At 46.0% G+C, this 26,026-nt stretch overlaps 2 protein-coding genes across 7 annotated transcripts; one reads left to right on the top strand and one right to left on the bottom strand.

Moving 5' to 3' along the window:
- The first annotated feature begins 2,669 nt into the window (after nt 1-2,669).
- LOC119165198 (uncharacterized) lies at nt 2,670-19,474 on the top strand. Of its 6 annotated transcripts, none has more exons than XR_012885478.1 (8): nt 3,368-3,669; nt 6,887-7,084; nt 11,357-11,747; nt 13,451-13,571; nt 13,760-13,861; nt 14,858-15,085; nt 16,862-17,726; nt 17,800-19,474. XR_012885478.1 is itself a non-coding variant. In XM_075871053.1 (8 exons), exons 2-8 carry the CDS (start codon nt 6,889-6,891, stop codon nt 17,850-17,852), a joined length of 1,176 nt encoding a protein of 391 aa, XP_075727168.1. In that variant the 5' UTR covers nt 3,368-3,669; nt 6,887-6,888; the 3' UTR covers nt 17,853-19,474. The 6 variants fall into 6 exon arrangements, 5 of the variants coding, with proteins under 5 accessions (XP_075727167.1, XP_075727168.1, XP_075727169.1 ...); XM_075871053.1 differs by having other exon boundaries at nt 16,862-16,946; XM_075871054.1 differs by lacking the exon at nt 16,862-17,726.
- Nucleotides 19,475-20,289: 815 nt separating this feature from the next.
- LOC142769291 (uncharacterized) lies at nt 20,290-25,550 on the bottom strand. The gene is made up of 3 exons (XM_075872416.1): nt 25,269-25,550; nt 22,999-23,233; nt 20,290-21,001 (listed from the first exon to the last, which is right to left on the bottom strand). Exons 1-3 carry the CDS (start codon nt 25,548-25,550, stop codon nt 20,715-20,717), a joined length of 804 nt encoding a protein of 267 aa, XP_075728531.1. The 3' UTR covers nt 20,290-20,714.
- Nucleotides 25,551-26,026: the final 476 nt, after the last annotated feature.

Here is a 26,026-nt window from a genome sequence, read left to right as displayed (position 1 = left end):
CTTTGAAAAACCCCAGTGCTGATAAACCTGAACTACGGGGTGAAACTTTTACAGAACATTATCAACTGTTCGGCAGTTTCTTCTTCTTCTCCACACGCACTGCGTACCGCGTCTACCCCTTCGTATTTGGCCCGATATTCCTCATATAGAAGCACCGCCATACAGCGGACATTCCAAGGACTGAGCGAGTGGAGGCACACGCACACTTTTTTTACGGCTTGCGCTTCGTGTCTACTTCCCTCCTTTAACCACCTCGAGTTCATGGTATATACTAGTTCACTGTATTCATGGCACTGCGGCCGAACGCTCGCTAAACCTTTCTAAAACCAAGGAGGTTACGCCCAGCGAGTGTAACGTAGCAACCCTTTCTTGTCAGATAGTGCTCAATGTACATGCCAATGAGGAATGAGAGACAGGAGAATTCGGCTTTTAGTTAACGCGCACGCTGCGAATTTTTTAACGTTCAACAACGCACAGAAGAAATCTCCCACCGGCACCACCTTGGAGGTCAAAATGTAAGACTGGTTACACACTACGACTACGAGGGACGAATGGGTGCCGCTATAAGGAGCTTCGCCCCTGAAATAAAATGTGGCGTTATCTTCCGCAGCCGATAAGGCAGCGCTGATCGATCAGCGCTACGGAAAAGAGAACATGAACATCGCGGTGAGAGTAGATAGAACATTGAAAACAACAGGCACTCGCACCTTCTGCAATGGTTTTTCCTCACTTTTGTTTGTTTGTTTCCTGCGTTGCGCTGAAATGCAATCAGCCGACAACTGACTCGCCCAACGTCGAAGCGCGATTCGAACGGATGAAGATGTTCTCTCATAAGAGCAAATGTGAAACTCAAATGTGTGTTTGAACGCATCTGGCATTTATAAAGAGGTTAATGGCATTCGCTTAGTTTTCTTGTGATGAGAGCACGTTTCGTGCGCGTCAAGGTACAGTTCGCGAGTTGTGAATGGCTAGGCCACGTTACGCTACAGCGCGATGTCAAGTGCGTATACACTGTGCTATTTCAGTGCGCGTCAAAGAACGCCAAATGGGCGAAATTTCCGGAGCCCTCCACTGCGGCGTCTTTCGAGCATAACCGTGCATGTCGTGGTTTTGGGACTTAAAATCCAGGATTCTACTATAAAGGTTCATTACTCTCGCTTGTTTGGGCGCGTTCATAAGCGTGATGTCCCGCCGAGCCCTGGTGGAAGGAGGAAAAAGCAGCAACGGATCGAATTCTCACCGTGGCAGCTTATCTTTCTTGAACATAATTTAGATCATTCGCCGCTGCTGTGAAACAGTGGTTTGTATACGGCTGCTTACTCGAAGTTCGTGGGTCCAGTGCCGGCTTCGGCTGTCACATTACGATGAGGTCGAATAGCTACTTAGGTTTGGGTGACTATACATGGCTCGCACCTACGTCACTGCTCTGAGCGAATCGGCCATATTGGTGAACAGCTGAGACCGTGTGCAGCGCTGCTTCGCCTAACCGCCGAGTTTGTTCCTCCACCGTGGCTATATGAGCAGTTGATTGATTTGATTGATTTGTGGGGTTTAACGTCCCAAAACCACCATGTGATTATGAGAGACGCCGTAGTGGAGGGCTCCGGAAATTTCGACCACCTGGGGCTCTTTAACGTGCACCCAAATCTGAGTACACGGGCCTACACCATTTCCGCCTCCGTCGGAAATGCAGCCGCCACAGCCGGGATTCGAACCCGCGACCTGCGGGTAAGCAGCCGAGTACCTTAGCCACTAGACCACCGCGGCGGGGCACGCAGTTGTTGACTGCTTTAATCTTGGTGACGGCTGCGAAAGGAAGAAACAGTTACCAGTACGAGATTTTTTCGAATGCCAAACTGTATTGAGGCCAGTAGGAACGTACGAAAATGCTCAGTGCCAACCATCGAAGAGCATGGCGCACATAAAATTTCGACAAAAAAACGCCAACGTTTTCGTTGTAGGCAAGTGAAAAAAAAAAGACATGAATCCACTAATAAATGCAGATGCTCTTGTGTTTGTAAAAAAAAAAAGCCATCCGCGTTGTTTAACGAGACGAACCGAGACTGAGGTCAAGCATGTAGGCGCAAGCGGGGGCCGAACGGCGCCGGGCACAGGCTGATACGGCTGATAAAAGCTACACACACGTAATGTGTGTGTAGTTTTTAAGTCACTGCTTTCGATTGCATTAACCTACAAAAGTCTGCGGGAACGTTTCTTCGAGAAATTGGCGAAGCTTGTACTAAGCTGCGTAAGGCTTGCACTCAAAGAAAAAAAAGATCGGGTAAAAAAAGCGTCTTTTTGTCCCACAACAATAATCGACATCTGTCCTTCGTTACTTTCCTTGCACGCGCGGCCGGCACTTTCAGGTCACGAACGAGACGCGCGCTGTCAGCGTGACACAACTTTCGCGATAGGAAACAAGCTGGAATGTGGTTATTGTTCTGGCACAAAAAGGCACCAATTTTACTCGATCATTTTTTTCGAGTCAACGGCAAGGCAGCTGCCTTGCTTTTCTCGTTCTCTGGTATTCCCCATATAGTACGTACTTGGCAGGGGCGTAGGTAGAATGTTTTCGCGGGGTTGGGCACTTTCTTTGTCATTTTGGGACTGGGGGAATAACCCTTTGAAATAGTGTTTTTTTTTTGCACTGTATGTCACGGCCAAAAAGTTTTCGGGAGTGAGGAGCACGGGTCCTGTGTGCCATCCCCTGGCTACGTTACTGGTACTGAACAATCTGCAGCTCGCCGCCGTCGTTTTGCAGCATCTTCGCGGCCATTCGCCACTTCAACCGTTGCCTCTTGCATGTTTGCAGGACCTGCGGTGAGTAGCGGCATTTACCCGATTTTCGTAGAAATTGCCGGATTATGATAGTTTTTTTCTTCTTGTTTAGTTCAAGAAAACAATTTGCTAAACAGCTTGATCTGTAAATTTCAGATCCGAAATCGAAAGCATGTTTCGACCGCTGAAATTTGATTTTCTCCTAATCATGGGCGGTGGCAGGTGGGTGAAAAAGGAGCACTTGCCCCCCCCCCCCCCTTCCTTCAAGCTTCACCAGCATTTGCCTTCACCTGAACAATACCAGTGTCCTCCCCCTCTTTAAGTCGCGATTCAACACTGGTTTGCACCCGCCAATAGAAAAGAGAAAATCCTGCCGACGACCCTGCCCATTGACCCACTAAATTCGATTGTAATCCGTGTGAAAGTGTTCCGTTCAATTGAATGAGCGAAGCATGCATCAAACGCCGCGCCATTTTTTTCCCTCCCAGTTGTCCGTGCTCTCGGGCACGTACACTGTCGCTAGGGGGTTGTCCGTGCTCTCGCAAACGTGGGAGTAAAATTTGAACTCTGGCGATATGCACGTCCCGCAGGGAAGCTGCCGATCGGCAGACCAAGTAAATAACCAATTCACCGCGAACGAATCCGAAACTTCTGTCACGCAGCAGTTCGTTTGTCGGCCGGCGTTCGAGGGAAATATCTGATTACACAGTACGTGTAGGTGCGTGTCGCCTTATCGTGCGGTGTGCTGCGCCTGGTTTTCTCGGCGCCAGTGGCAGACGCCGTAGGCTCACTTGCGTGCGACCGTCTGAACCACGCTGTGTGCGCGCGTATGCCGTGAAATACAGGAACGTCGCTGGGCGCCAGCATCTGTCAAGGGGATTTAAAAGAGCGGTACGTGTTATTCGACTCATTGACGGTCAGTTTTTGCGTCTGTATGCTACTGCACGGTGCGACATGTCTGGTTTGTGTAAGAAGTCTTTGTTCGTTTTAATTCAGTTCTACCGAGACTAAATACGTGACATTTACAGTGCCTTGTATCAATGTTCATTTTTGTATATCAACTTTTATTGCAGCGCTTACTTTACGTCAAAATAACTTCTATCTACTTTGACTGTATGCATAAGTTGTTTGTTGGTTATAATACGCCCGCCAGTTTGCGCGTGTGTTCCAATCGGTGACGTCACAATGAGTATACTCACTGTGGTGCCTCAATCGTGATTATAATGGTCAGTATATTTTATATTCGCCAGTTTTCTTTTTTTTTGTTTCTGCACACGTGTTCAATGGAATTTAGAAGATATGTGTAAGATAGTGAACCGCGCGCTGTTGCGCAATTTCACGTGATGCCTGGCCATAGTTCCGCTATAGCAGTGTGACAGTTTGGGCTAGTTGGTATGACATGGCGATAGTTATAACGCGAGAACCAAACGACGACAAAGAGACAAGAGGGACACGAGGGCTATAGTGTCCTCCTTGTCTCTTTGTCGTCGTTCTGTTCTCGCGCGATGACTATCGTCCACTATAGCGCTGTCTCGTCAACACTTGTCTTCATTCAACCACAATCTAGTGTTTGAGTTGTCTGTGCGCCACATAGCGCAACGAAACCGTAGTGTGGTGCCTCTTCTGAATCAGCTGTCGCAGCCGGGATTCGATCCCGTGACCTGCGGGTCAGCAGCCGTGTACCTTAGCCACTAGGGCACTGCAGTGGGGCACAAATTAATCCCTTCTTGCCCGAAAAATGAATTAAATACATTACTCAATAAAAGCAATAAAGATTATAGCAGTAAACTAAACACGCCACAAAGTGGCGTGTTTAATTGGTGGGTTAGGGTGACAGGCATCGAAAAATGGCAAATAAAAGCTGTTCTGTTGACATTTTTTTTGTGCTGCTATTCATTTTAAAATCGAGATTATCGGAAAAAGGTATTAGAAGGGCTTGCGTCTGGAATGGTGATCTTCCATGACAAGTGGTTGTGGCAAAAAAGAGAGAGAGAGAGACGCCCGGACAAAGGGAGCATGAATACACTGCTGAATAACTGCCGTTTATTGAAACCGTCTGCAGGATATATAGCTGCCGCCATCTACAAATGAAAACTGGTGCTCAAGGAATGTTGAACAATGTTAAAATGGGCGCAACACTTTGTCACGAAGGCGGTTGCTTTCTTTCCGCAGTTCGTGTCGGCGCTTCAACAGCTGCACTGTCACCGAAGTTGAATACCTTCGTGACAAATGTCCCACTATTTTCAATCTTGTTTTAACCTTTTCCAATCTATGGCCACCAGTTTGTGACGCTAAATAACCGCACGCATATATTCTCCAGATGGTTTCAACAAATGCCGATTGTTAGTCAGCTGCAGTGCCTTCGTGTTTCTTTCAACTCCGACTGTGCATCTAACAACTTGCCGCAGCCACTCAAGAGAAAAATGTGTTAGGTAGGTAGCGTTTCACAATGTCGATGAGACGTGACCATGCCCCTGAATTATCGCTAGTTTTTTTTAAATGGTGACGTTTTTCGATGCGCCTTTTTTTTTTTTTTTTGAGGATTGGGGTACGTGGGGGACTTGATGGAATGTTACGTTGTCAGTTTGAAAGTAGCGTCACTTTTTACCATTCCTTACAAGTGTGATCGCTTGTTTGTGCCTTCAAATTGTAACTCCCTGCTGTAATGAACTGACTGATGCACGTAATCGACCAACCAATTAATTGATGAGCAAGGGCGCTACCAGAAATTTTTTTCTGGTGTTTGCGGGGGGGGGGGGGGGGGGATTCGAGCACACCTTAGGTATATTCGTGCATGCGTTTGTGTGTGCGTGCACACGCAAGCGGAATTGTGAAATTTCGGGTGGGGGGAGGGGCGTTGGTCGAACTCCCGCCAGTGCCCTTCTTCCCCTCCCCCCCCCCCCCGGGTTAAGCCCTTGTTGGTGAATAATTCACAACTTGCTCTAATTTGATTACCGCAAGTTTGTAACGGCGCCGCTTTCCATGCCGCATTTCAAAGACTATGCGGCTATCTGAGAACCCACGTGGGGAGGTTCCGGCAGGAAGCCGGTATAGCGCTATGCATCGGGATCGTGCGGCGAGCGGCAGGAAGCGCGAAGATGCTGAGCGTTGCCGAGGGGTAGTGGTATTGACGGCTGCTGCTGTTTTGATCTGTCGCGCAACAGAGCCGTAAAATCTTGTGCAATAGGTACATCCGTTCGTTTCACAGTATTATACAAAGAATGCGGGCGTGGCTGTCGCATACTTTGGAAACGGAACGTAAGGTTTTTTTGTTTTGTTTTTTCTCGCTAGTGTTTTCTTTTGGGGCAGAGGAAATGAGTGGTGTCTAAGGGATATGGTTGATACGGTGTGCACAATTTCTTTTTACGAAGCGAAACTTTGGTCACGTTCATGCTTATGGGCTTTGGTGTCTGCTGATGTTTAGCATGTTTGATTTTGTTTTTTTGGCTTCGTATAGTTGCAAGAATATTTGTAACTTTTGCTGCTATCGTCTAAAGAACAATCTCGCGTGAAGTCGCGTGTTGCAGCAGCAGTCGAGGAGTGTGTAAAGAGGGGGGGGGGCAGGAGGGGCGCTAAGTTTGCCCCCACAATTTTACTGTGACACGCGCAGGTTCCTGGACGATAATGGCGGCCGAAAACCCCCGATGTCGCATTCCAAGGACTGTTTACTTTCTGCAGATATTACGAAACTACAGAAACATTAACGACCTACGTAAGCTCACCCAACTTGAAAGAAAAGCTCCAAGTCACGGTTCTAAATTGATTTCAACACCGCGTTCGAACGGCGGGAAACGACTGTTTCTCTACACGGTGCCTGCACTACGATGCTACTATAAATAGGTAGAATTTAATCTTTTTGTGACCTCCCCGTCAGAACTGGCAAGGATGTATAAGGTTTTCATATAGATCTGTGTTATAATGTGTATACCTCGTTTTCATTATTTCGATGCCTATTGAAGTGAAAGTGTGAGTTGACACATGTTAAAGGTCAATGTTCAAAGAAGCGGTAAGACCTCATAATACGGGCAAGAAAATTACAAATCGGTTCCCCCCGTGGCGCTCTCGTGTCTAATTCGCAACGTACAATCACGACTAATAACCTGTGCAGCCATGGAGGACGATGCAAGTGGTGTCGCGAAAACAATGATGCCCTATTCCACAACTACGCATCCCATCTATGACATCAAAAGGATCGCAGCGCTGGCCTCTCTACTTGAGGCCCTCGCGGCCAATATTCCAGATCTGTTGCGGGCAGAAAAGACTATGGATCGGTCAGGGCTGTGCTTGGAGAAACGTATCGTTAAAGGTAATCGCAGCGTGAATGTTCTGATTGTGACCGGGGCTTCTTTTTTATTTAACATGCTTTTCACTGCACACGGAATATACTAAAGCTCCTCAATATTTTTTTTCTTCAGCTTTAAAACTGCAACGTCATACAAAAAGTGCGCCGAACGCCATGGTGCTGAAAGAAACTTGCCTGTGATGCTCCAGGCGCCGTTGTTCGAAGAAACTGCTGTGAAAAAAAAAATGCCCCACCTACCAGATGGGAATCGTGAGGAAATACGAATGCGTCGTGTAGCGTCCATAACGGCGTTTCGCACGTGATGACCCAGTGTTAGAAGAATGTTTTTTTTTCTTACACGGTGCAGCCAATAGGGCCATTCGCCGCACGGGCGGTTTTTCTGTTGCGAAAAACGCGGTATGCCTTTCCAGCTCTAGTAGCTAGCGTGCACGGTATAAAATACTATGCTGTGAACAAAAAGTGCGCTGTTGCTGGCAGCTGCCGAAGCGTTATATGGGGGGTGGGGGCTCCGTTTGCTAGAGACGCGCGCGCCCGCAGCTATTTCTATGGGAGAGGGTGGTGGACGGATCCCGACGGACGCCTGACATGCCCGACTAAGAAATGGATTCGCATATTTAAAAAAAATCGCAGCATATATCGACGGAGTGAATGATGATGAGTGGGGCAAAGCGTCTGTCTGTGCCTCCGTACGTCCATTCGTTCTTGCTTCCGTCCGTATGTGCGTCCGTCCCTGTGACCGTCCGTCCGCGTGTCTGTCAGTGCTTTCGTCTGAGCGTCCGTCCATGCATCGGTCCATTCGTGTGCCTGTCTCCGTCTGTTCGTTCATCTGTCTATCCTTCCGTCCGTCTGTCCATCTGTCCGTCCATCTAGTGAACACTCCTAGTACCGCCATCTCGCATCTTTTCATCGTATATTCATCATACAAGTACGGCCATCCAGCGGACATTCCAAGGACTAAACGAGAGGTGGCTACCTACATACATACATACATACATACATACATACATACATACATACATACATACACACACACACACACATACATACATCGGTGACACATGACCCATGGCTTAAGGAGCTTTGCCTCGAAAACATGAGAGTGTGGATATGGATATTGCTAACGCCGTCGTAATAAGGAAGATCACTAAAACGTGAGCTGCCTCGTTTCGCAAGTGAGGTTCACTCTTCAGGCATGTACAATATTATTTGTTATCATCGTAATGGTGTCATTAGTATGTTTGAAATAACAAGCAATGTAGCATGTAAGCTTTCTGTAGGTAAGAACTTTGTTCAGTTCATTTGAGGACATCCTACGACGCAGAGGGTTTAAGGCAAACATGGTCAGGTGACTCCACGAAAACAGAGTTGAGGGCAGGCTTTCATTTTATTGAATTTTTCAGGCTGAATAACTCCAGTCTGCGTGCCACTACTGCTGCCGTTCTTATTGCACTAATCTCTTCAGCTTTCAGTCTATACAGCCCGTTTAGTAAAACATGTAAAACTATGAGGTCATGAAAGTATTGGAGGACCCCGTTGAGGTTCGCCTATGTACTGTCCCTTTAACCACCAACTTCCTGCTCTTTTTTATTTTATTTTTATTTATGAATACTGCAACCCTAAGATAGGGTTTTGGCAGGGTGGATATACATTTGATAAGTTTACAAATTGGCAAACAAATAAATATAAAACAGGTAAAGCATTTACACACTTTCATAACGAAAAAAAAAAGAACAGTGGTTTGTAATAAACCGGCATAAGAACATATAGAGAAATGAGCGCTAAATTCAAGATAATCACAAGTGGAGAATGGTTACAGTGATTGAAATAAACAACAGGAGCACATGTCATAGAAATTAGACACTCGCTGCTAGAGCTGCACAGCAAAAAGGTTCAAGGATGACTGGGAAACAACTTCATTACTAAGGTTATTCCATTCGGTAATTGTCCTAGGGAAGAACGAATACTTGAATGTGTTATTACGGGTGGAAAATGGGGTTATTGTAAAGGCATGGCTCTGCCTTGTGGTATATCCTGTGGACAAATGAAGTATATGTGATAAGTCTAACTTAAAATAACCTTTAACTAACTAAAAGAAAAATTTCAATCTTAATACTTTATTTCGTTGTGTAGGTGTTGGCAGGTTAGCTTTTGCTAATAAACATGTTATTGAAGTACGACCAAAACTGTTATAAATAAACCTAACAGCTTTCTTTTGAATTTTTTCCATTTCGCTGATATTTTTTCTGGTGTAAGGGTACCAAATTATGGATGCATTATCTAAAGTAGGTTGAACAATTGCATTAAATGCAACAAGGCGAATGGTGGGAGTGGAGTGCTTTAGAGCTCGTCTAACATAAAATAATTTGTAATTACACGAGCTTATTACAGTGTTAATATGTCTAGTCCAGTTAAGGTCATTCGAAATCCAAAGACCAAGGTACTTGTAGTGTTGTACCTCCTGCAAAAAAACATTATTGGCTGAATATGCAAAATATAGAGTGTTACGTTTGTGAGAAATTTTCATGAAAACGGTCTTTTTAAAATTAACTGACATCTGCCATTTATCGCACCAACGAATGACCTCTTGAAATGCATCGTATAAATGAATTTGATCAGCATGGTTTTCTATTTCTAAGTACAGGATTCAATCATCCGCATATAACTTAATTTTTACAGGTATGTCATGTGATATATCATTTATAAACAATAAAAAGACGAGGGGTCCAAGCACAGAGCCTTGGGAAACACCCGAGTCAACCGGTACTGTACGAGAACAATGGTTATTGAAAAAGACGTACTGTTTTTGATTCGAAAGATAACCGGTAATCCAATTTAGAAGCTGAGTATTCTTAAGAATTAAATCCAATTTGAAGAGTAATTTATTGTGAGAGACTGTATCAAAAGCTTTAGCAAAATCCATAAAAATTGCATCTACCTGTTATCCGGAATTTATAGATAGTGTGAAATCATGAACTGTAGTTACCAGCTGAGTACAAGTAGAAAATCCTTTCCTGAATCCGTGTTGTGAACCTGAAAAAATATTGTGTTTATCTAGGAATTCTGAAATATGCTTATGAATTATATGCTCAAGTAGTTTACAGGAAGTTGAAATTAATGAGATCGGCCAATAGTTAGTAACAGAATGAGGATTTCCACTCTTATGTAGGGGCTTGACTTTAGCAGTTACCCAGTCATCCGGAACTTGACCGTCTTTCAGAGATTTAGAAAAAAGAATTGTTAGGTACTTTGAAACCCATTGTGCATAGCGTTTTAAGAACTCATTCGGTACTCCATCAGGACCTGAAGATTTTTTAACATCAAGCTTTAAAAGTAAATTAAAAACTCCCTCTTCACTTATGACAATATACGATAGGGGTGTGCCTGCCATATCAAATGTTTCCAGGACTCCATTATCCTTCGTAAGAACTGAATTAAAATGATCATTGAAAGCATTGGAAATAACAGAGGAATCACTAGTTTCCACACCGTCAATTTCAAAAACATCAGTAGTCACAGGATTGGGCGAAATTAAACTCCAGAACCTCTCGGGAGACGAATACATGAGACTCGGGAGTTGTTGGCCATAATAGCGTTCCTTGTCAGACAATACATTTGCTTTTAGTTGAGAAGCCAGTTCAGAAATTCTTTGTTAGAGGATACCTACGTCTGTAGAGTACGGTCTCTGATTTTTTATATGTTTGAGCCGTCTTCGCAACTGCAACGTTTCCCGAGAAATCCAGGGGTTCTTTCCTTTCGATTTTTTTACAATGCGTGGAACAAATCTTTCAATACACACATTTATAAGGTCCTTGAAACGCTTCCACAAATAATGAATATCAGCAGTGCAACTCGAAAAAGAATCAAATTCAAATGATAGTAAGTCCAATATTGAAGTATCATCTGCACGAGAAAAGTTAGGGAACGAGACCCTCTTGCAATTTTTCTTTAAAAAAATTTTTCTTTTCTCTATCAAGTTAAGTACAATAGGATGATGCTTGTGCTATTGGCAGATGAGGTGAGAGCTTGACAACAGAAACGGCTGAGATTTTATTGCGCTCTGTAAAAGGGAGGCAATCAAGGTGATTTCGCCTCGTGCCATGAGGTCGAACAGTGATAGAACCACATTTTCAGTAGCAAGCCATTTTCGCGAGTTGTCTTCGCCAGGAGGATACTCGCCTCTTTGTTCATTGGACAACATTAACTCTGACGAGATACATAATTAAGCTCCGACAATTGCTGATAAACATTTTGATACGTCATTTGTACACCTCGCAGGAGTTATGCCAAGACGCAAGAAGCGCACAACCGTCCCTGGCACGTCGGAGGGTGCACCCAAGAGTCCCGAAAAGGAAAAGGGGATCCGAGAGGAGCCTGGTTTTCCCGATGACGCACTGGAGATGCTCATTTCCGCTGTAGACACCATTGTGCTTTGCGTGGACGAGGGCAAGCTGATTCAAGTCCCGGAAGGCTGTGCCTCCAGTCTAGACCGCAGGCGGGTGTACACCAACCCGAAGACTCTGGTGGCTCGCAAAGAGGCACTTGCGAACATGGGCGTCTTGGGTGCCGTGTTCGCCGGCTGTGCCCCGTTCTCTTCATCAAAGCCTTACCGTCGCGCCGCCATGTTGGTTCTGGCGACGGCCCGCTTTCTGTACATCATCCACAACAAGTTCGTGCATATAAAGTCATCGTAATCATTTATACTCGAGTTACATCGTAAGACAACATGTCGGCTTGGCCGCTGGCTCGGCCTACAGATGTTTTGACAGAACCATGGCGCGCGTACTGGTCACCCGTAAAAATGGTAGGGGTTGCTGCTATCCGCTCGAAATGTAAGCACTTTTTTTTGGTTAATGTAAACACACGCATAGTAAAGAGCTCTGAAACAGTTTTTTTTTTCATGTAACTATATGGAATGGATTCATTTAGCTTATTACCTTACGAATTCAACGCTGCTGTCCAGTATGAGCGGAGTTACAACTACTTGTAGCTACATTCGCGTTCCCTCTTTTCTCATCCTGACGAAAATGCTTGAAGCTTAACAGGGAGAGCAGGGGCAAAAAAATATGTCACGTGCGTCTCATAACCTTGAGCACTTCTTTCTTTTTTCGAATAGGTGGCTTTTTCAGTGTGATCACGTGGGCACGCGTCGACAAGCCACGGCCTCCCGTGGCGATCCATGTAACAACCGAGCGTGCAACGTTCTAATCGGCCAAATACTGATGGATGGATGGCCTTCTACGAGTGATTATAGAGCGTCTTTCGTCATTTGTTGAGAGAAGAGAAAGCAAGCAATTTTCAGCCAACTTTGATAATTTATTGTGAATTCCAGGCAGCGTGCTGCGTTATGCTTGGCTCACGCATTCTCGGGAGCCCCTACTACCGATTTGTCGATACTACCTGAAACACTGAGCTGGGCTAATTAGCGATGCCAAAATTCCCAAGGAATTTACTTGGAGGCTCAAATTTCCAACCTAAAGCAGCTACACGAACGTGTGTGTCTCTGTGGAAAAATCGCCTAACCGAAATGCATGATAATCGCTTGACGTCACGAGTCATTGTCATTGAATAGAGCGCGCTACAAGAGAACAAAATCGACGAATAAAGAACTATACAGTACTACGCATGTGCGCTTGTGTTGTCGCGTATTATACCTTAGAGCGCAGAACGTTTACACTAAGTGCAACCAACTGCGCCCAGCCCTGACTCTTCTAGAAGGGAGCATACATTCGAATTATTGTGTGGGAGCTACAGTGGTGGCTGTTAGAGAAGCTTACACTTTTTTTTAAATTTATGAACTTATGAGGTGCAATTCTTACCACCAGCTTTCTTACAGCCAAGCATGGCATCCTCTGATTAGGGAGTGTAGAAGCAGAGTCAAATATCGGACTGACACATACTCCTTCAAATAAAGTACTTCGCCTGTACCACACTTGAATCCCATTTTGAAAAATTGCCCCGCTGGGGAGCACTTAGGCAAATATTCCCGCGAAGGAACTATTTTGCCTTGGCTAGGACTTCTAAGTTCAGAAATACATACTCCCTCAAAAGAATTATTTTGCCTGTGCCACATTTCAATCCCATTTCAAAAATTTGTTGTACTCCGCAGGACACAGGGAAGTAGTTCCACAAAGAAATGAAGCATTCTGTCTAGGATGTGGCTCCTATGTTTAGAAGTATGTACTCCCTCAAAAGGAATATTACATATGCCATTATTTTTTTCACCCCGTCTCTCCCCGCACACAATAACCAAATTTCTCGTTCTCTTTGAGGCAGGGGCAGTCCTCCCTCAAAGGCAGCATTCTGCATGACACATAATGCCCTTCCTTCTTGCGAGGTGCATGGCACGGAATAAGACATGATTCTGTGCAGGGACAACGTGTGCAAACTGGCGAGCTGGTTTTCGGCGTTGACTGACTTGATGCTGCCACATAATCTGAACTTCCGCAGCATCTGCAGTCGACAAGACTGTGAAGGCCACAGCGCAAGAAAGGCACGTGCCTGCAATTTTCTTTTTCAACGTACCGCAGCTGCAACATCGCAACTTTGCATTGCATTTTAAACATCACTCTTTACATGCTCAGTAGTGTTGCTTTTTGTGAGTGATGGTTCACAGTTACGCGTGCAGCTTCTTGAGAGATGATATGCCCTTACTGGATCTTTTTCTGGCCCTCTCGACAGTCATCCCTAGAGCGGATCGAAGGCGATGCACCAGCATTAGGGTCGACCAGCCTGGAGTTGGACAAGCAGCTTCTCTCCGAATGTCTCCTGATGCTGCCCAAGGTGTGTGTAAAACCAATGGGTAGCAATATTGCCCAAACTCTGAATACTCTATGAAGTAGTACCGCAAGTTTGGCGATATGATACGAGCTCATAAAAAGTTGGCTAATGCGCATTGAAAGACAAAGTTTAGGACAGGAAAACATGCTTGCGTTCTGTTTTCTGTCTTTTGTCTTTTTTTTGCTGTTATAAATTATGTACGCATATATAAGCCGTCATTACATGATGGTAGTGAACACTACAGTGATTTGTTCCCGGTGCTTACACTTGCGAAACACGGTGCTTCCGACACAAAGCTTGAAATATGCATACAGATAAATGAGTGTTTCTATATATCCTCTGCCTCTTTTCTGTATGTTTGAAACATTGCATCAGATATAACATTTGAGCAAGCGATTACGGACAATATGTTGTCAAATTAGAGTGCTATCAGCTGTCTACATGCCCTTAGCTTTATAATAATGTCTCTACTCAAAATTTTTCTACTCTACTCAAACCTATAGATATTTGTACACAAAGTATATAATCTACCCTTTAAATAATACCGATGCAGTGGTTTCAAAACAGTCAACTTATTTGAATCTATTCTCTTCGTTGAATCTTGCAGGTAGATATGCCTCACATGTCTTACATAAACTCCGTGCTTTAGATAGTGCTTGTAGACTGTGTCTGGGCAGTCGAGAAATTGTTGGTGTTACATTGAAGGTGACTGTTGCCTTCAGGCACATCGCTGTCAACCAGCACAAAGATTTGTCTGTGGTCGACAGTGATCAAGAAGTGCGAGATGGGCTCATGGGAATAGGTGAATTGACTGTCCTTTAGGGAGGCACAGAATGTTAAAAGAGTAGTTGATATATTTGTGACATAAGACGGGCGGTCTGTCCGTTGTTACTTAAAGAGTGTTTGTAGAAAATGTCTGGTGCCACTTCCACAGAAAAGTGGAAGCTTTAGCGGGCTTCTATATCGTCTCTGCGGTGGTTGTATTTTTGTATCCTTCAGATAGTATCTGTCCATTCGGCTTTGGACGCGGTGCTTCACAATTGGGATGTCGTCTCATCAGACGGAGTGGTTCTGGATGACATGAAGACTGCCTACTTGTCCAAGTGTCCTGAAGTTGTCCTGGGAAGCTGGCGCGAGCTGCCCGGCTTGGCCCGATCCCACAGAGAGACCGGCGTCGCCGAAATCGAGTGTGCCAGGCGTTTCTGCCCAGCTGTCAGGAAACTTGAGGTAAGTGTTCGTCTTTCAACTCTAATTTATGTTGTGCGTTCACACTTCGGCAGGCGCTTCAAGCAAGACTGTGTGGATGCGATAGTGCAATGAAATTGACAGTGCCAAAGCAGAACTGTGGGACTGTGTGAAGACTGGTAGTGCAACATATGTATTATTTGTTACATTGTTCTCAGCAGCGGGCAACAATCAGCCAAACTTAGCGACTGCTTGTATATAGAAAAATAGGTATGTTCATCATCATCACAGTGTGTTTTGTATTGTTGCGTATACATCATTAATCTTCCTTGTAATGTTGTCTCTATTATATAGTTTTCCAGTACTTCCATTGTTTTGCACATCAAGTTGTGCGTTCACACTTCAGCAGGCGCTTCAAGCAAGACTGTGTGGATGCGATAGTACAATGAAATTGACAGTGCCAAAGCAGAACTGTGGGACTGTGTGAAGACTGGTAGTGCAACATATGTATTATTTGTTACATTGGTCTAAGCAGCGGCCAACAATCAGCCAAACTTAGCGACTGCTTGTATATAGAAAAATAGGTATGTTCATCATCATCACAGTGTGTTTTGTATTGTTGCGTATACATCATTAATCTTCCTGGTAATGTTTTCTCTATTATATAGTTTTCCAGTACTTCCATTGTTTTGCACATCACGTTGTGTGTTCACACTTCAGCAGGCGCTTCAAGCAAGACTGTGTGGATGCGATAGTACAATGAAATTGACAGTGCCAAAGCAGAACTGTGGGACTGTGTGAAGACTGGTAGTGCAACATATGTATTATTTGTTACATTGTTCTAAGCAGCGGCCAACAATCAGCCAAACATAGCGACTGCTTTTATATAGAAAAATGGATATGTTCATCATCATCACAGTGTGTTTTGTATTATTGCGTATACATCATTAATCTTCCTGGTAATGTTGTCTCTATTATATAGTTTTCCAGTACTTCCATTGTTTTGCACATCGCGAGTCTTTTACCAAAGTCTTTGCTGTTTTTTTTTATGCATATGAAATAGTTCTCTGAAGAAATTGTGTCTGCACGGTGACAAAGTTATTTATATCGGTCGATGGCTTCTTTGCATATAAATCCAACTACCTTACATCTCCAAGAAGGGGGAAGGGTCTCCTATTGTCCTGTCTGCCCACTCTTTGCTAGGGAGGGCATGAAACAAAGTTTTGTTCATTTCTCTTTTTTTCCCAGAACTCGGCGACATATATGGTGCCATTTTTTAGTAACAGCCGCAGCGGGCCGACGTAGCGTGGCCCAAAATACAGTTCTTAACATTGACTCGCGATACTACTCCGTAGAAATTCACTGGAACGATTTTGTGAAATTCTAGTAGCGTGACACAAACTAGGCTCGCAGGACATTTAGTATGTTACACTGCGATGTTCCAGATATTGAATTGTCCTGGGAACACACGACTTGTGGTGTGTTTTTAAATATTTAACACAATATATGCATTCGTAGCAGCAGGTTGGCAAAGTCAAGCTGCCTTGGAAAATAGCTGGCATCCTGCGTTTGCAGAGTTGCAGCGGATGGCCAGCGAATACTGTATTGTTACAGAGGATCACTATACTATATAGGATTCTGAGCGAGTTTCGGGAATTGGGTTTGTTCGCCAGATATAATTTTTTCTCGCATATTTCCTGCGCGGTTTCGGTGGGGTGCTGCAACCGCCGCTGAGAGATGGCCCCACGTGAATGACAGCAAATCAGAGTCGTGACGTATTAATTCTGATTTCCGCTATTCTCATTATTTACTCCACAGGTGGTGTTTGCGGAAAAGCAGGCTCTGTCTGCAGTCCTCGATTATAACCATCTCACTAGCCTGTCCCTCAAGTATGCCGGGGAAGGTAAGTGCGACGCAGTGGAGACCGGGCTATTGAAGACCATCAAAAAGTTGGTCCACTTGGAGCAACTGAACCTGCAGCTTTTTAGCAACATCGACCTGCGCGAGATTGCCGAAAACTGCCCGAAACTTGTGGACCTCTGTTTGCACGGCTGCACTCCCCTCCCTGATCACGTTATTGACGAGGAGCTCCTGCCGAAGAACCTCGTGTCTCTTTGCATGGAACTGCCTATCCCACATTTCGAGGATACACTAACGTTCCTTACGCTTCTCGAGGTAAATCGGGAGACCCTAAGTGACCTTCGACTGGATGGTGATGCAGCGTCCAGAGCATTTCTCGACACGTGCTGCATGAAGCTGTTTCCGAGACTCCGGCGTCTGACGTTGAACACGAGCAGTTCGATTCGTGAACTAGGCGTCCTGCCAAAGAAGCTGCATGACGCCGTAAAGCGCATGCCCGCGCTAAAGTTTCTGGTCACCGACAGCTATGACCTACGACTGTTCTTCGAATACTACGTGCCCTCTGTCTTGATTTCCTGGTCCGTGTGCACGGTTTGCATGGTCGAGCGGTCAAGGCAGCAGTTAGGAGATGGATGAATATTGTCAATATCGATATCTACCTTCATTGACGTTTTCTGTCATGATTGTTGCAGTTTTTATTTGTATTTAACTACATTTGCTACGCAATTGCAGATAATACTCATACAGAAGTCTGCATTGCCACCGTGCTGGAAACCTGTGTTGAAAACAGGATACTGGGAGTGTGTCTGTCGTGGTGCTAAAGGTGCGAGCTTTTGTGACACATGGTGACTGCATCTGGCTAACAACCATTCACTCTGTCATTCTTTGTGGCGCAGGCGGAATGCTGCTTGCCAAAGCTTCGAAACTCTGCGCTAGTGTGCTGCACTGAGTGAAACGTCTTGAAGCGGTGGGCCTTCACAAGAAAAGATTGCCGTGCTCTCTAGGAGTCAGCGAGAACCTCTGACTGAATGACTGTTCGCCGGATGCAGTAACCATGCGTTACTGCATGGCCCTCGCTGTCACCTTCACAGCGATCAGCCATGCACAGCGAGTGCAGCGTTTCAATTGCAGATCACTATACGTAGGGTCACATCACACATATCGCAAAAAGAATGCCTGCTTGTCATGCATACATTGCAGCATTAGGAAACATTCATGGTCAGCTGTGGTGTTCATGTATGCGTTTATCGATAATGGATTTCTTCTGTCTTTTTACCAGTGAAGCTGGCGGTAAGACGTTGGCTAACGAAGGCGCCGCCGAGCCACCGCTATGCAACCACCACAGCTGTGTACAGATCAATATTTATGAAAAGGAACGCGTGCGGCCTGTGCTCTGTGGTGACTGCCTACAGTACCATCAGCCCATAGATAAAGAAAGCGCATGAACTTTTGGGGGCATTGCTCGTTGCGAGACCAGAGCGGGAGCACAATTTATAAGCGCTTGTCCAACAGTCATGGCTTAATTGTTTCGTTTGCAAACGGATGGCGCGAAAATCGGTCGCACTTTCTCTATTTGTCGGTTGATGGTGCTGTAGGCAGCCGCGACAGAGTGCAGGTCACGTGTTTGCATGTCCCTTTTCATAAAAAGTTCACTGTACGTGCACTCTCATTGAATTTATGCCGTGGCGGTAGGCCGCTCATCGGCGCCTCCGCCCAGCGCGGGTGTCAAGTGACAAAAAGAACTCTCACGAGGTGTTCATGTGCCTGCCAGCTCGCGCCCTGTTTGTGGCTTGTTCCGGCCTGATGCTGGCATGGGAGGGTACAATGTCTGGTCACTTTGACGACGCCCGTGTGGAGAGGAAGTAGAGAAAGATTTTGCTACACATGGCTGCTGCCAGGTTTCGCTGGGCCCAAGCTTGGCTAATTTTTTGCTCTTTCACGATCATCCCATCAACTGCTTCGCTGTCTCTCGAGCTTTTTGCAGCAGTGCAAATGTTTTTTTTTTTTTGTTTACTAATGTGTTGGAAGACCTGAACATCGTGGCGAAGAACCTGCCCACGTTGAAATGCTCGGGTGCGGAAATGCCTCGTTGTTTTTTTATACTTGTGTTCCTGGAGGGCTCCACCTATGTCCGTGGTTAATTTCACGTTTCAGCTTTTTTTATTCCATTGCAGCCATAATTTTCAATTCTGACACGCTGGCACATAAGAAGTGGCCGTCATGTTCTGCGCAATTCTTCAAGAAACTCTATAGATTTTGTTCGCTTTTATAATACCTATTCTGGTACATATATTTTTGTCAATTTTGGAAATATGACAAAGCAGTTTGTAGTGTTTTTTTTATTATAGATACTATTGACATTTGTTTGTGCTGTTGAATGACTGTCGTCTTCAATTTGGTTCTATTTTGTAGTATAAATACGAGCACTATAATTCTTGTCAACATTCGAAATACCATGCCGACATCAGTCAGTGGTGTCTTGTTCTAATGGAGGCAGAGATGTTTGTACTTTGAATAAGCTTCATCTATACGCTGAAATTAAAACATGAACTGTATACAAAGACCGAACAACACTGTGGTTGCAGCAGTTCTTGCATTGTCACAACGTCACTGACGTTTCTTGAACTCTATAAAACAATGTCTCTTTAGTAAGTAAGTACGGAATCAGTGGTGTAGCATGTTACACTTGGGAAAAGTTTTTTAGGGTGATTTGGGAACCGATTTGTCAAAATAAAATAGCAGCTACCGGACATTGATTTGTAAATCAGCTGAAAAAATTGGCGACAATTACGACATTGTCAAATGCGAACTCTGAGTGTAGCATTTGTTAAGGCAAGGCCAACTGTGTTCGAAGTTTTGGCTTTCTGCAAGGTATTGACTGTGCCACAAATAATTTTTGAGAAGTTGGACAGCACCCACTACGCCAATCGTCTTCCTGCGGATAAGCGAGATACCCGGTATACACATCTGAGGTATTGTGTACTTTGTTGATAACGATGAAAAGCTATGCTTAGCACTTTGCAATGGGCCGGTGGGAAACATCAAATCACAAACTACTTGCGCACTTGGCATTGTGTGACGACTGGCTATTCTACTTCATATGTTAACGCGATTCCTTGCCAGACGACACGACGCCTGTATAGGGTATTTTTACTAATGAATTTGAGACATTAGCGTGGATCTCTAATAGGATACTAGACTGCCATTCGGTCGTGGAGACTGTTTTCTCATACTTCTTTTCCATATGCCACCGATGGCAACGGCTAAGGCTACGCCACTCAATGCTGAAATAAACGCCCAAGTACTGTGCCCCCTCCTGCGCTCCCCAAGAAAGTACGATACAGACAATGCGCCTGTTTTAAGTGTGGCTTCATATATACGGACAATTTACGCACATGTATTTATTCAAGCAATACGCTCGGGTTAATACGCTCATATACATATATGAGACATTTTGTGCCATTCCTCACTTAACGCGCGTCATAACATTGGTTTTCACTGATGGCCTTCATGGCGATCGCTGTCATCATGATGAACGTTGGGTTTAAAAAATCTCATGTCATTATACCTCTGAAACATTTTCACCAATCATCGCGTAATACATTATTGGTTCTTAGATTACCCTGATAGTAATAGCAAAGATCAAAATAAACGACAAGTTCGTCGTTGTACGATGTGCACGTGTTCCTTTTATCACGTGTAGCTGTGAGCGAAGGTCGCATTCCGGCCAACGAAAGTACCTCGCCTCGTAAAACAAAAACGCTAAAACATATACAACAAATGAACTAATGGCAAAGGGAGTTCGTCTCTCCTAGTGCCAGAAGGAACACCTCATGCCTGACCACATGGCCTGGTTCACGGAACACTGGAACGCCCTGGCGAACAACGCAGAGTTCCTGAGCGCGCCGTTGACGATCGTCTCGGCGTCGCGCTCGCCGCAGTGGTTCAGCGCCCAGAGCACGAAGAAGAGCTCGGCGTTGCCGTAGTCGCCGTGCAGCCGCACACCCCGGCCGAGCTCTTCCTTCAGGCGGCGCTTGTAGAGCACCATGAGAGGCTCCAGCAGGGCCGACTCGACAGTGGTCCGTCTGGCGAGGGTCTCTGGAAGCGAGTCGCCGAAAATCACAATCGTGCCGAAATCGCAACTCGGTCGCGCTGGGGCACACCCGTGAGAACGATTTAAGGCAAACATGTCTGACAGGTATCTGTCTGGCTGTTGGGGAGGACAATGGGCGAGAGACATTATACTGCTGAAAAGCACCAGCTTCGGAGCCGACCAGACTGTCGCCCTCTGAAGGAAAGGAAAGGTCGAAAGGCAATTTTTTTTTTTACTTAAAAAACTACAAAGGTAAATTCGACTAGACAGTCTCTTCTAAAGAAGAACTGCGTTGCACAGGTCATGGCAGCGCCGTATGCAGAAATGTTTTTTGGGATAGGCACCTCCTTGATTTCGTAAGGGGGGGGGAGGACACCTTCCGAAAAGGTCATTTTTTCGATCTGTACACCATGGCGAATAACGTATCGGTCGCTGGCTCATGGCACATGCGCCTAAAGGTTACCAGTGGTCGAACATCAGCTGCGAAGTTCCCGAAGTTTTGAGGCGAATTTAGTCCCTTCTTCAGGAGTCCCTTTCTCAGGTACCCTTGCTCATATACCGATGGTTCGAGGGCTTCGTCATGTTCCGTCGTTTCTTTGACAACTTCAATCAGCTACTGAGGAAAGGAGCGAGCTAGTCGGCTTTCAAATGCCCGGATTGCGTGTTGGTGCCAGTTTGAGCCAGCTATCCCGCAATTTGTGCAGTAGTCGTCACAGCTGTAGAGTCATCCTTCTGATTAATTGCGGAGGAATTCAACCAAGTTTCTTAGCGCCTTCAGCCAGGGGCGGTGCCAGGATGTTTTTACTGGGGGGGCAAGCTAGCTCAGCTCCTACTAGGTTTTCAATATATGCTTCCGGGCACTTGGGTGGGCATAGGGGGGGCAGGCGAGAATTTTGGGGGGGCTCCAGCCCACCCTTGCCCCCCCCTGGCGCCGCCCCTGCCTTCAGCCCTCTCTTACGTCTCCCCCTCCTTTCCACCACAAGCCCCACCCACTAAACCCTCGCCGATAAGCATCTTGAAGCTGCCAGCTAGCCGCCAACTTTAAACACCGGATGCTGCGGCTCAGCCACTCTGGTTTTCCCCAGGCCTTGATCGTTTCTATTTCAGAAAGGTTTCTGGTGACCTTGGTGAGAGGAGGGGTGGCCCGGGACAGAGAGGACGAAGACCTCAAGCGCAGCCACTCTACATCACGTACATGATGTCTCACACGTACATATAATAAAAAAGTGGTTGGTTGGATTGGCGTGCGTGTTTTGTTCAGCACTTTAACAAGGTGCTTGATTGGGCTGGTTGGTGCTGCGTGGTAGACGAAGAAAGTGCTTAGTAGCGCAAACGACAGGAGGGGATAGAAGAGACGAGAACAGAGCGCAAGGAACAAGCTCTCGTCGTTGTGCAGCAAAGTGAATTGGGGGAACAGTAAGTGAGCAAACTGGCTGAAAAAAACGCACAAAGCGTTATGTGTATTGCACATTTGCTGTAGTGTGCAAGATTCACGTATGCTTATCACTTCATCGACTGAATAGGCCGAACGTTACACCGGATAGTAAAATAGCGCACTCTTGATGCGGACAAAAGGAACCAGAAAGACACATACACAGTTGAAAATTCTGCAGTGCCTTGTCTTTCTTGTCTCTTTTTTTTTGCATCGTCAAAACTACGCTACTTCACCATCCGGTGTAATGGTCAGTCGCAAACTATCCCAGCTTTGCTATTAAACAAGCCAGTGCTACCAGGAAGATTGCCCCCCCTTCCTTCTTCGCCGTAATGGCAAACCATACCTTGCGCACGTCTATCGTGTCGCCCGACTCTCGGGCCCCTCGCATCATTATAAACTAAGTTCTCGACCTAATGGGTTAAATTTCCAGCAGGTCGTCCAGTGAACGCGCGAGGACTAACTCGGATGACGCCGACTGCCATCGGGAATTGGACGTAAGGGCCCCTTTTAGGCACGCAACAAGCCCAGTCCAACGCTTTGCCAGTTGAACCCTTATCGATCACGAACCTTCCACGTCGTCGTTGTCAAAATCCGAGGCGACGCATTCCACGAGGGCTCGAAAGTGGCGCTCGTTGCGCGAGCGCCAAGCGTAGGGACCCCGGCTTGTGGGCATGAGGACGCGCATCACCTCGCGACCCAGGGCGGGCACCAGCACGGGCTCGATGATTGATGACGCGTTCAGCAGGAGGCCCAACAGTCCCAGGGGTACGAGTAGGCTCTTGCGCTCCGCGACGTACTGGGCCTGCTCCGCCGAGCAGAGAAACAATTCAGTACCATTGGACAACAGAAAGAAAAACAAAATAAGGAATACGGCCACCCAAGCACATCGTACCGATGGCTAACCAGCGAAGGTGAAACGTGTGGTTCCGGTGTTCGTCATGAGCTGGGATCTGTGGAAACTGATTCCGTTGTAGATGTTCATTTTTATATCCACTCATGATTTTACGCCGCTTTTATGGGTAGTGATCAGTGCTGCGGCGGGTATTATAATAAATATGCTCACAAAACCTCAAGAAAGACTAGTGGAAGTGGAGACCGGGCCTTCGAGGTAGTGTATGCTGTATATTGCGTCTTTATTTTATTTTCTGGAGATTCAAGCGCCACCATATTATCGACCTCATATGGTGATACACACCTTCATTGTAAATAGTAAAAAAACAACATTCTTTGTATTAAAAAAATGCCCTTGGACAATGCCAAGACCATCATTCCTGCCGCGGGAACGCGTTTGGGGAAATAGAAAACGCGCAAAAGAAACGCAGATCTGGCGACGCCATCTTCAGCATATTGTCACGGGCACGGAGTCACGACGCTGACGAAGGCAGATGGCCCTTCCAAAATGAAACTCTTAATTGGCCGAATTGGTGGCTGGTGAACGGAAAGTCGGATTATACAGCGATTCCACGCACTGGCATTGATGGTGGCGAACAGAGCGTCATTGACGCGCGTAGGCAATCGTGCATCTACCATCGATTATTTCAGCGTTCTCGCTCGCGGCCACTTAAGTTCCAGAAGAATCTGTAAATTTGACTTTGTGCGCATAATCGCATTGGAAGGTGCTAAGATTATCTCCGTGGTTCTTAGTCAATCGGTGCGGTTTGCGTAAGGCAACACTCACACGTGTAGGGGGGGGGGGCGATAACAAAAACTTGAGAAAGAAGTGTGGCGATTTTATAGCTCGCAAGCTAGCCAGGTACTTTTGCACCACTGCCGGCACAACGCAATAGAGGTGCTACGCCAAACTTTTCAAACCTTCGCACCGTACAGGCAAGAAATTTTCACGCCTGAAGAAGGCATGTGGACTGCTGGCTGTGGTAGATTACAATGCATGAATAGACCTGACGAGTTCAGCAGATGGAATGATTTAAACGAGATAAGCTATTAGAAACTGAAGACACTTTGACGTTTCTGTGGCCGACTTTTCTGTGCTCTCTCGCATGGCGGATGCGCGGGAAGGACTCCAGACTCCCTTGGTGCGCCTGACTTGCAACAAAAAACGAGTCAAGTTAGCGCATTTTGAATGGTGCACCGATACCTCGGTAATACAACCGCAGTGTCATTTTACACGGTCTGCATGAAAGTGGCGTGGATGTGCCTTTCATTTCGGTGGCATGCCCACCGAGCAGCCTTATAAATGCATTTGCGCGAAAAGAAAATTTAGAGCTTGGACACATTTACTCTGATGCGTCAACTGTGATGCGGAGTGTTTCCTGTCGGCACTATGATGTTCCCCTTCAAACTCGGTGTAACGCCACTGTGCATCTTAAAATATCTGTTCCAGAAACAGTCCCGGACACCAGGGAAGTGCCTACAGCCAGTGAGTGTCGTGTATGGGGCGTACGTGGCAGTAGACGATTAGTAATGGACAGGTGGTCATTATGGACTGGTGACATCAGTAACGGACAGGTGGTTGGCTGCGCCGCTAATCATGCATATGGGCTTTGCGAGGCTCCTGTCAGCTGGTAGGCTGGAGCTTTTCATGACAATCATGATGCTTTGTCGCGCAGCGTGTCCCAACGCTAGCGTGTCCTGTGTGATGCTGACGAAGCAGCGACAGCGTACTGCCTAGTGGACAGCTGTGGCTTGTACATGCCTGGCACGACGAAACAGGTAGCCCTGTTTTCTTTTTTAACACAGACTTGGCGTTTGTGTTACTATGCGCTAAGCTATCTATATGAACGTCTTGAATGGGGGCGTGTTCTAACGTCCCACAAAAATGTTAACGTTATTCATAAATCTTATAGAAATATCCAACCCTATGGTATGGCGTTACGTGCCTCCCAGGCGTAGGCGCTAATGTTGGACGGTGACGTCGCATCGGCGTTGTCGTGTGGCAGTAGGTGGACATCGATGGCTCCGAGTCGCTGAGAGGCGCGCTCACTGTCGGCGCGAAGTTTCTCGTCGTCATCGATGATCGACCCAGTAACGTTGGGTCCAGGATGGCCGAGCCACGCCGGAACCAGCGCTCGCATGACCTGCGAGACCAGACCGTGGTGCGGGGTAAGTGTGACGGCTACGGGAACAGAATAGAAAGTTGGGCTTAGTCTGTTCAGTTGCATCGTTGACGCAGCACATATGGACGTAGACAAGATTATCGAGCAATATGAACTAATAACTTTTAGAAATATGAACCAACTTGCCCGATTGCGAATGCTCTTAGGTCGTAGACAACAAAGACAATAACACACAGGCCGGACGCTTGACCAGCAACCAGCCTGTCCGTCCTTCCCTCTTTTTTAAGAGTGCTTGCGCTTATTTAACAATGACAGCTAAGGGCTCGTGAAAATCGTGAGTCTTAAAAGCGATGCACTTTTCTCGGCCTCTTGTGAACTTTCGAAAGGTCGAATCGAAGCAGATAAAATTGTTGAATATTCGTGTTTGCAACTTCCTCGCTTTTGTGGTTACGTTCGCTCAGTTTTAGGGGCGAAGCTTATTAATGCGTGGGCTCGTCAGCCGTAGTTGTCTGTCGTAGCCACCCCCTAGTACGCGAAGTGTTCTCTGAATGTCGCTCGCATCACTGGCATTGTTAGAGATC

The sequence above is a fragment of the Rhipicephalus microplus genome, chromosome 8 (assembly GCF_043290135.1).
Source record: "Rhipicephalus microplus isolate Deutch F79 chromosome 8, USDA_Rmic, whole genome shotgun sequence".
Classification (NCBI taxonomy): Eukaryota; Metazoa; Arthropoda; class Arachnida; order Ixodida; family Ixodidae; genus Rhipicephalus; species Rhipicephalus microplus.
Note: the sequence above shows the minus strand (reverse complement) of the source record. Positions and strands in the feature narration are given on the sequence as shown.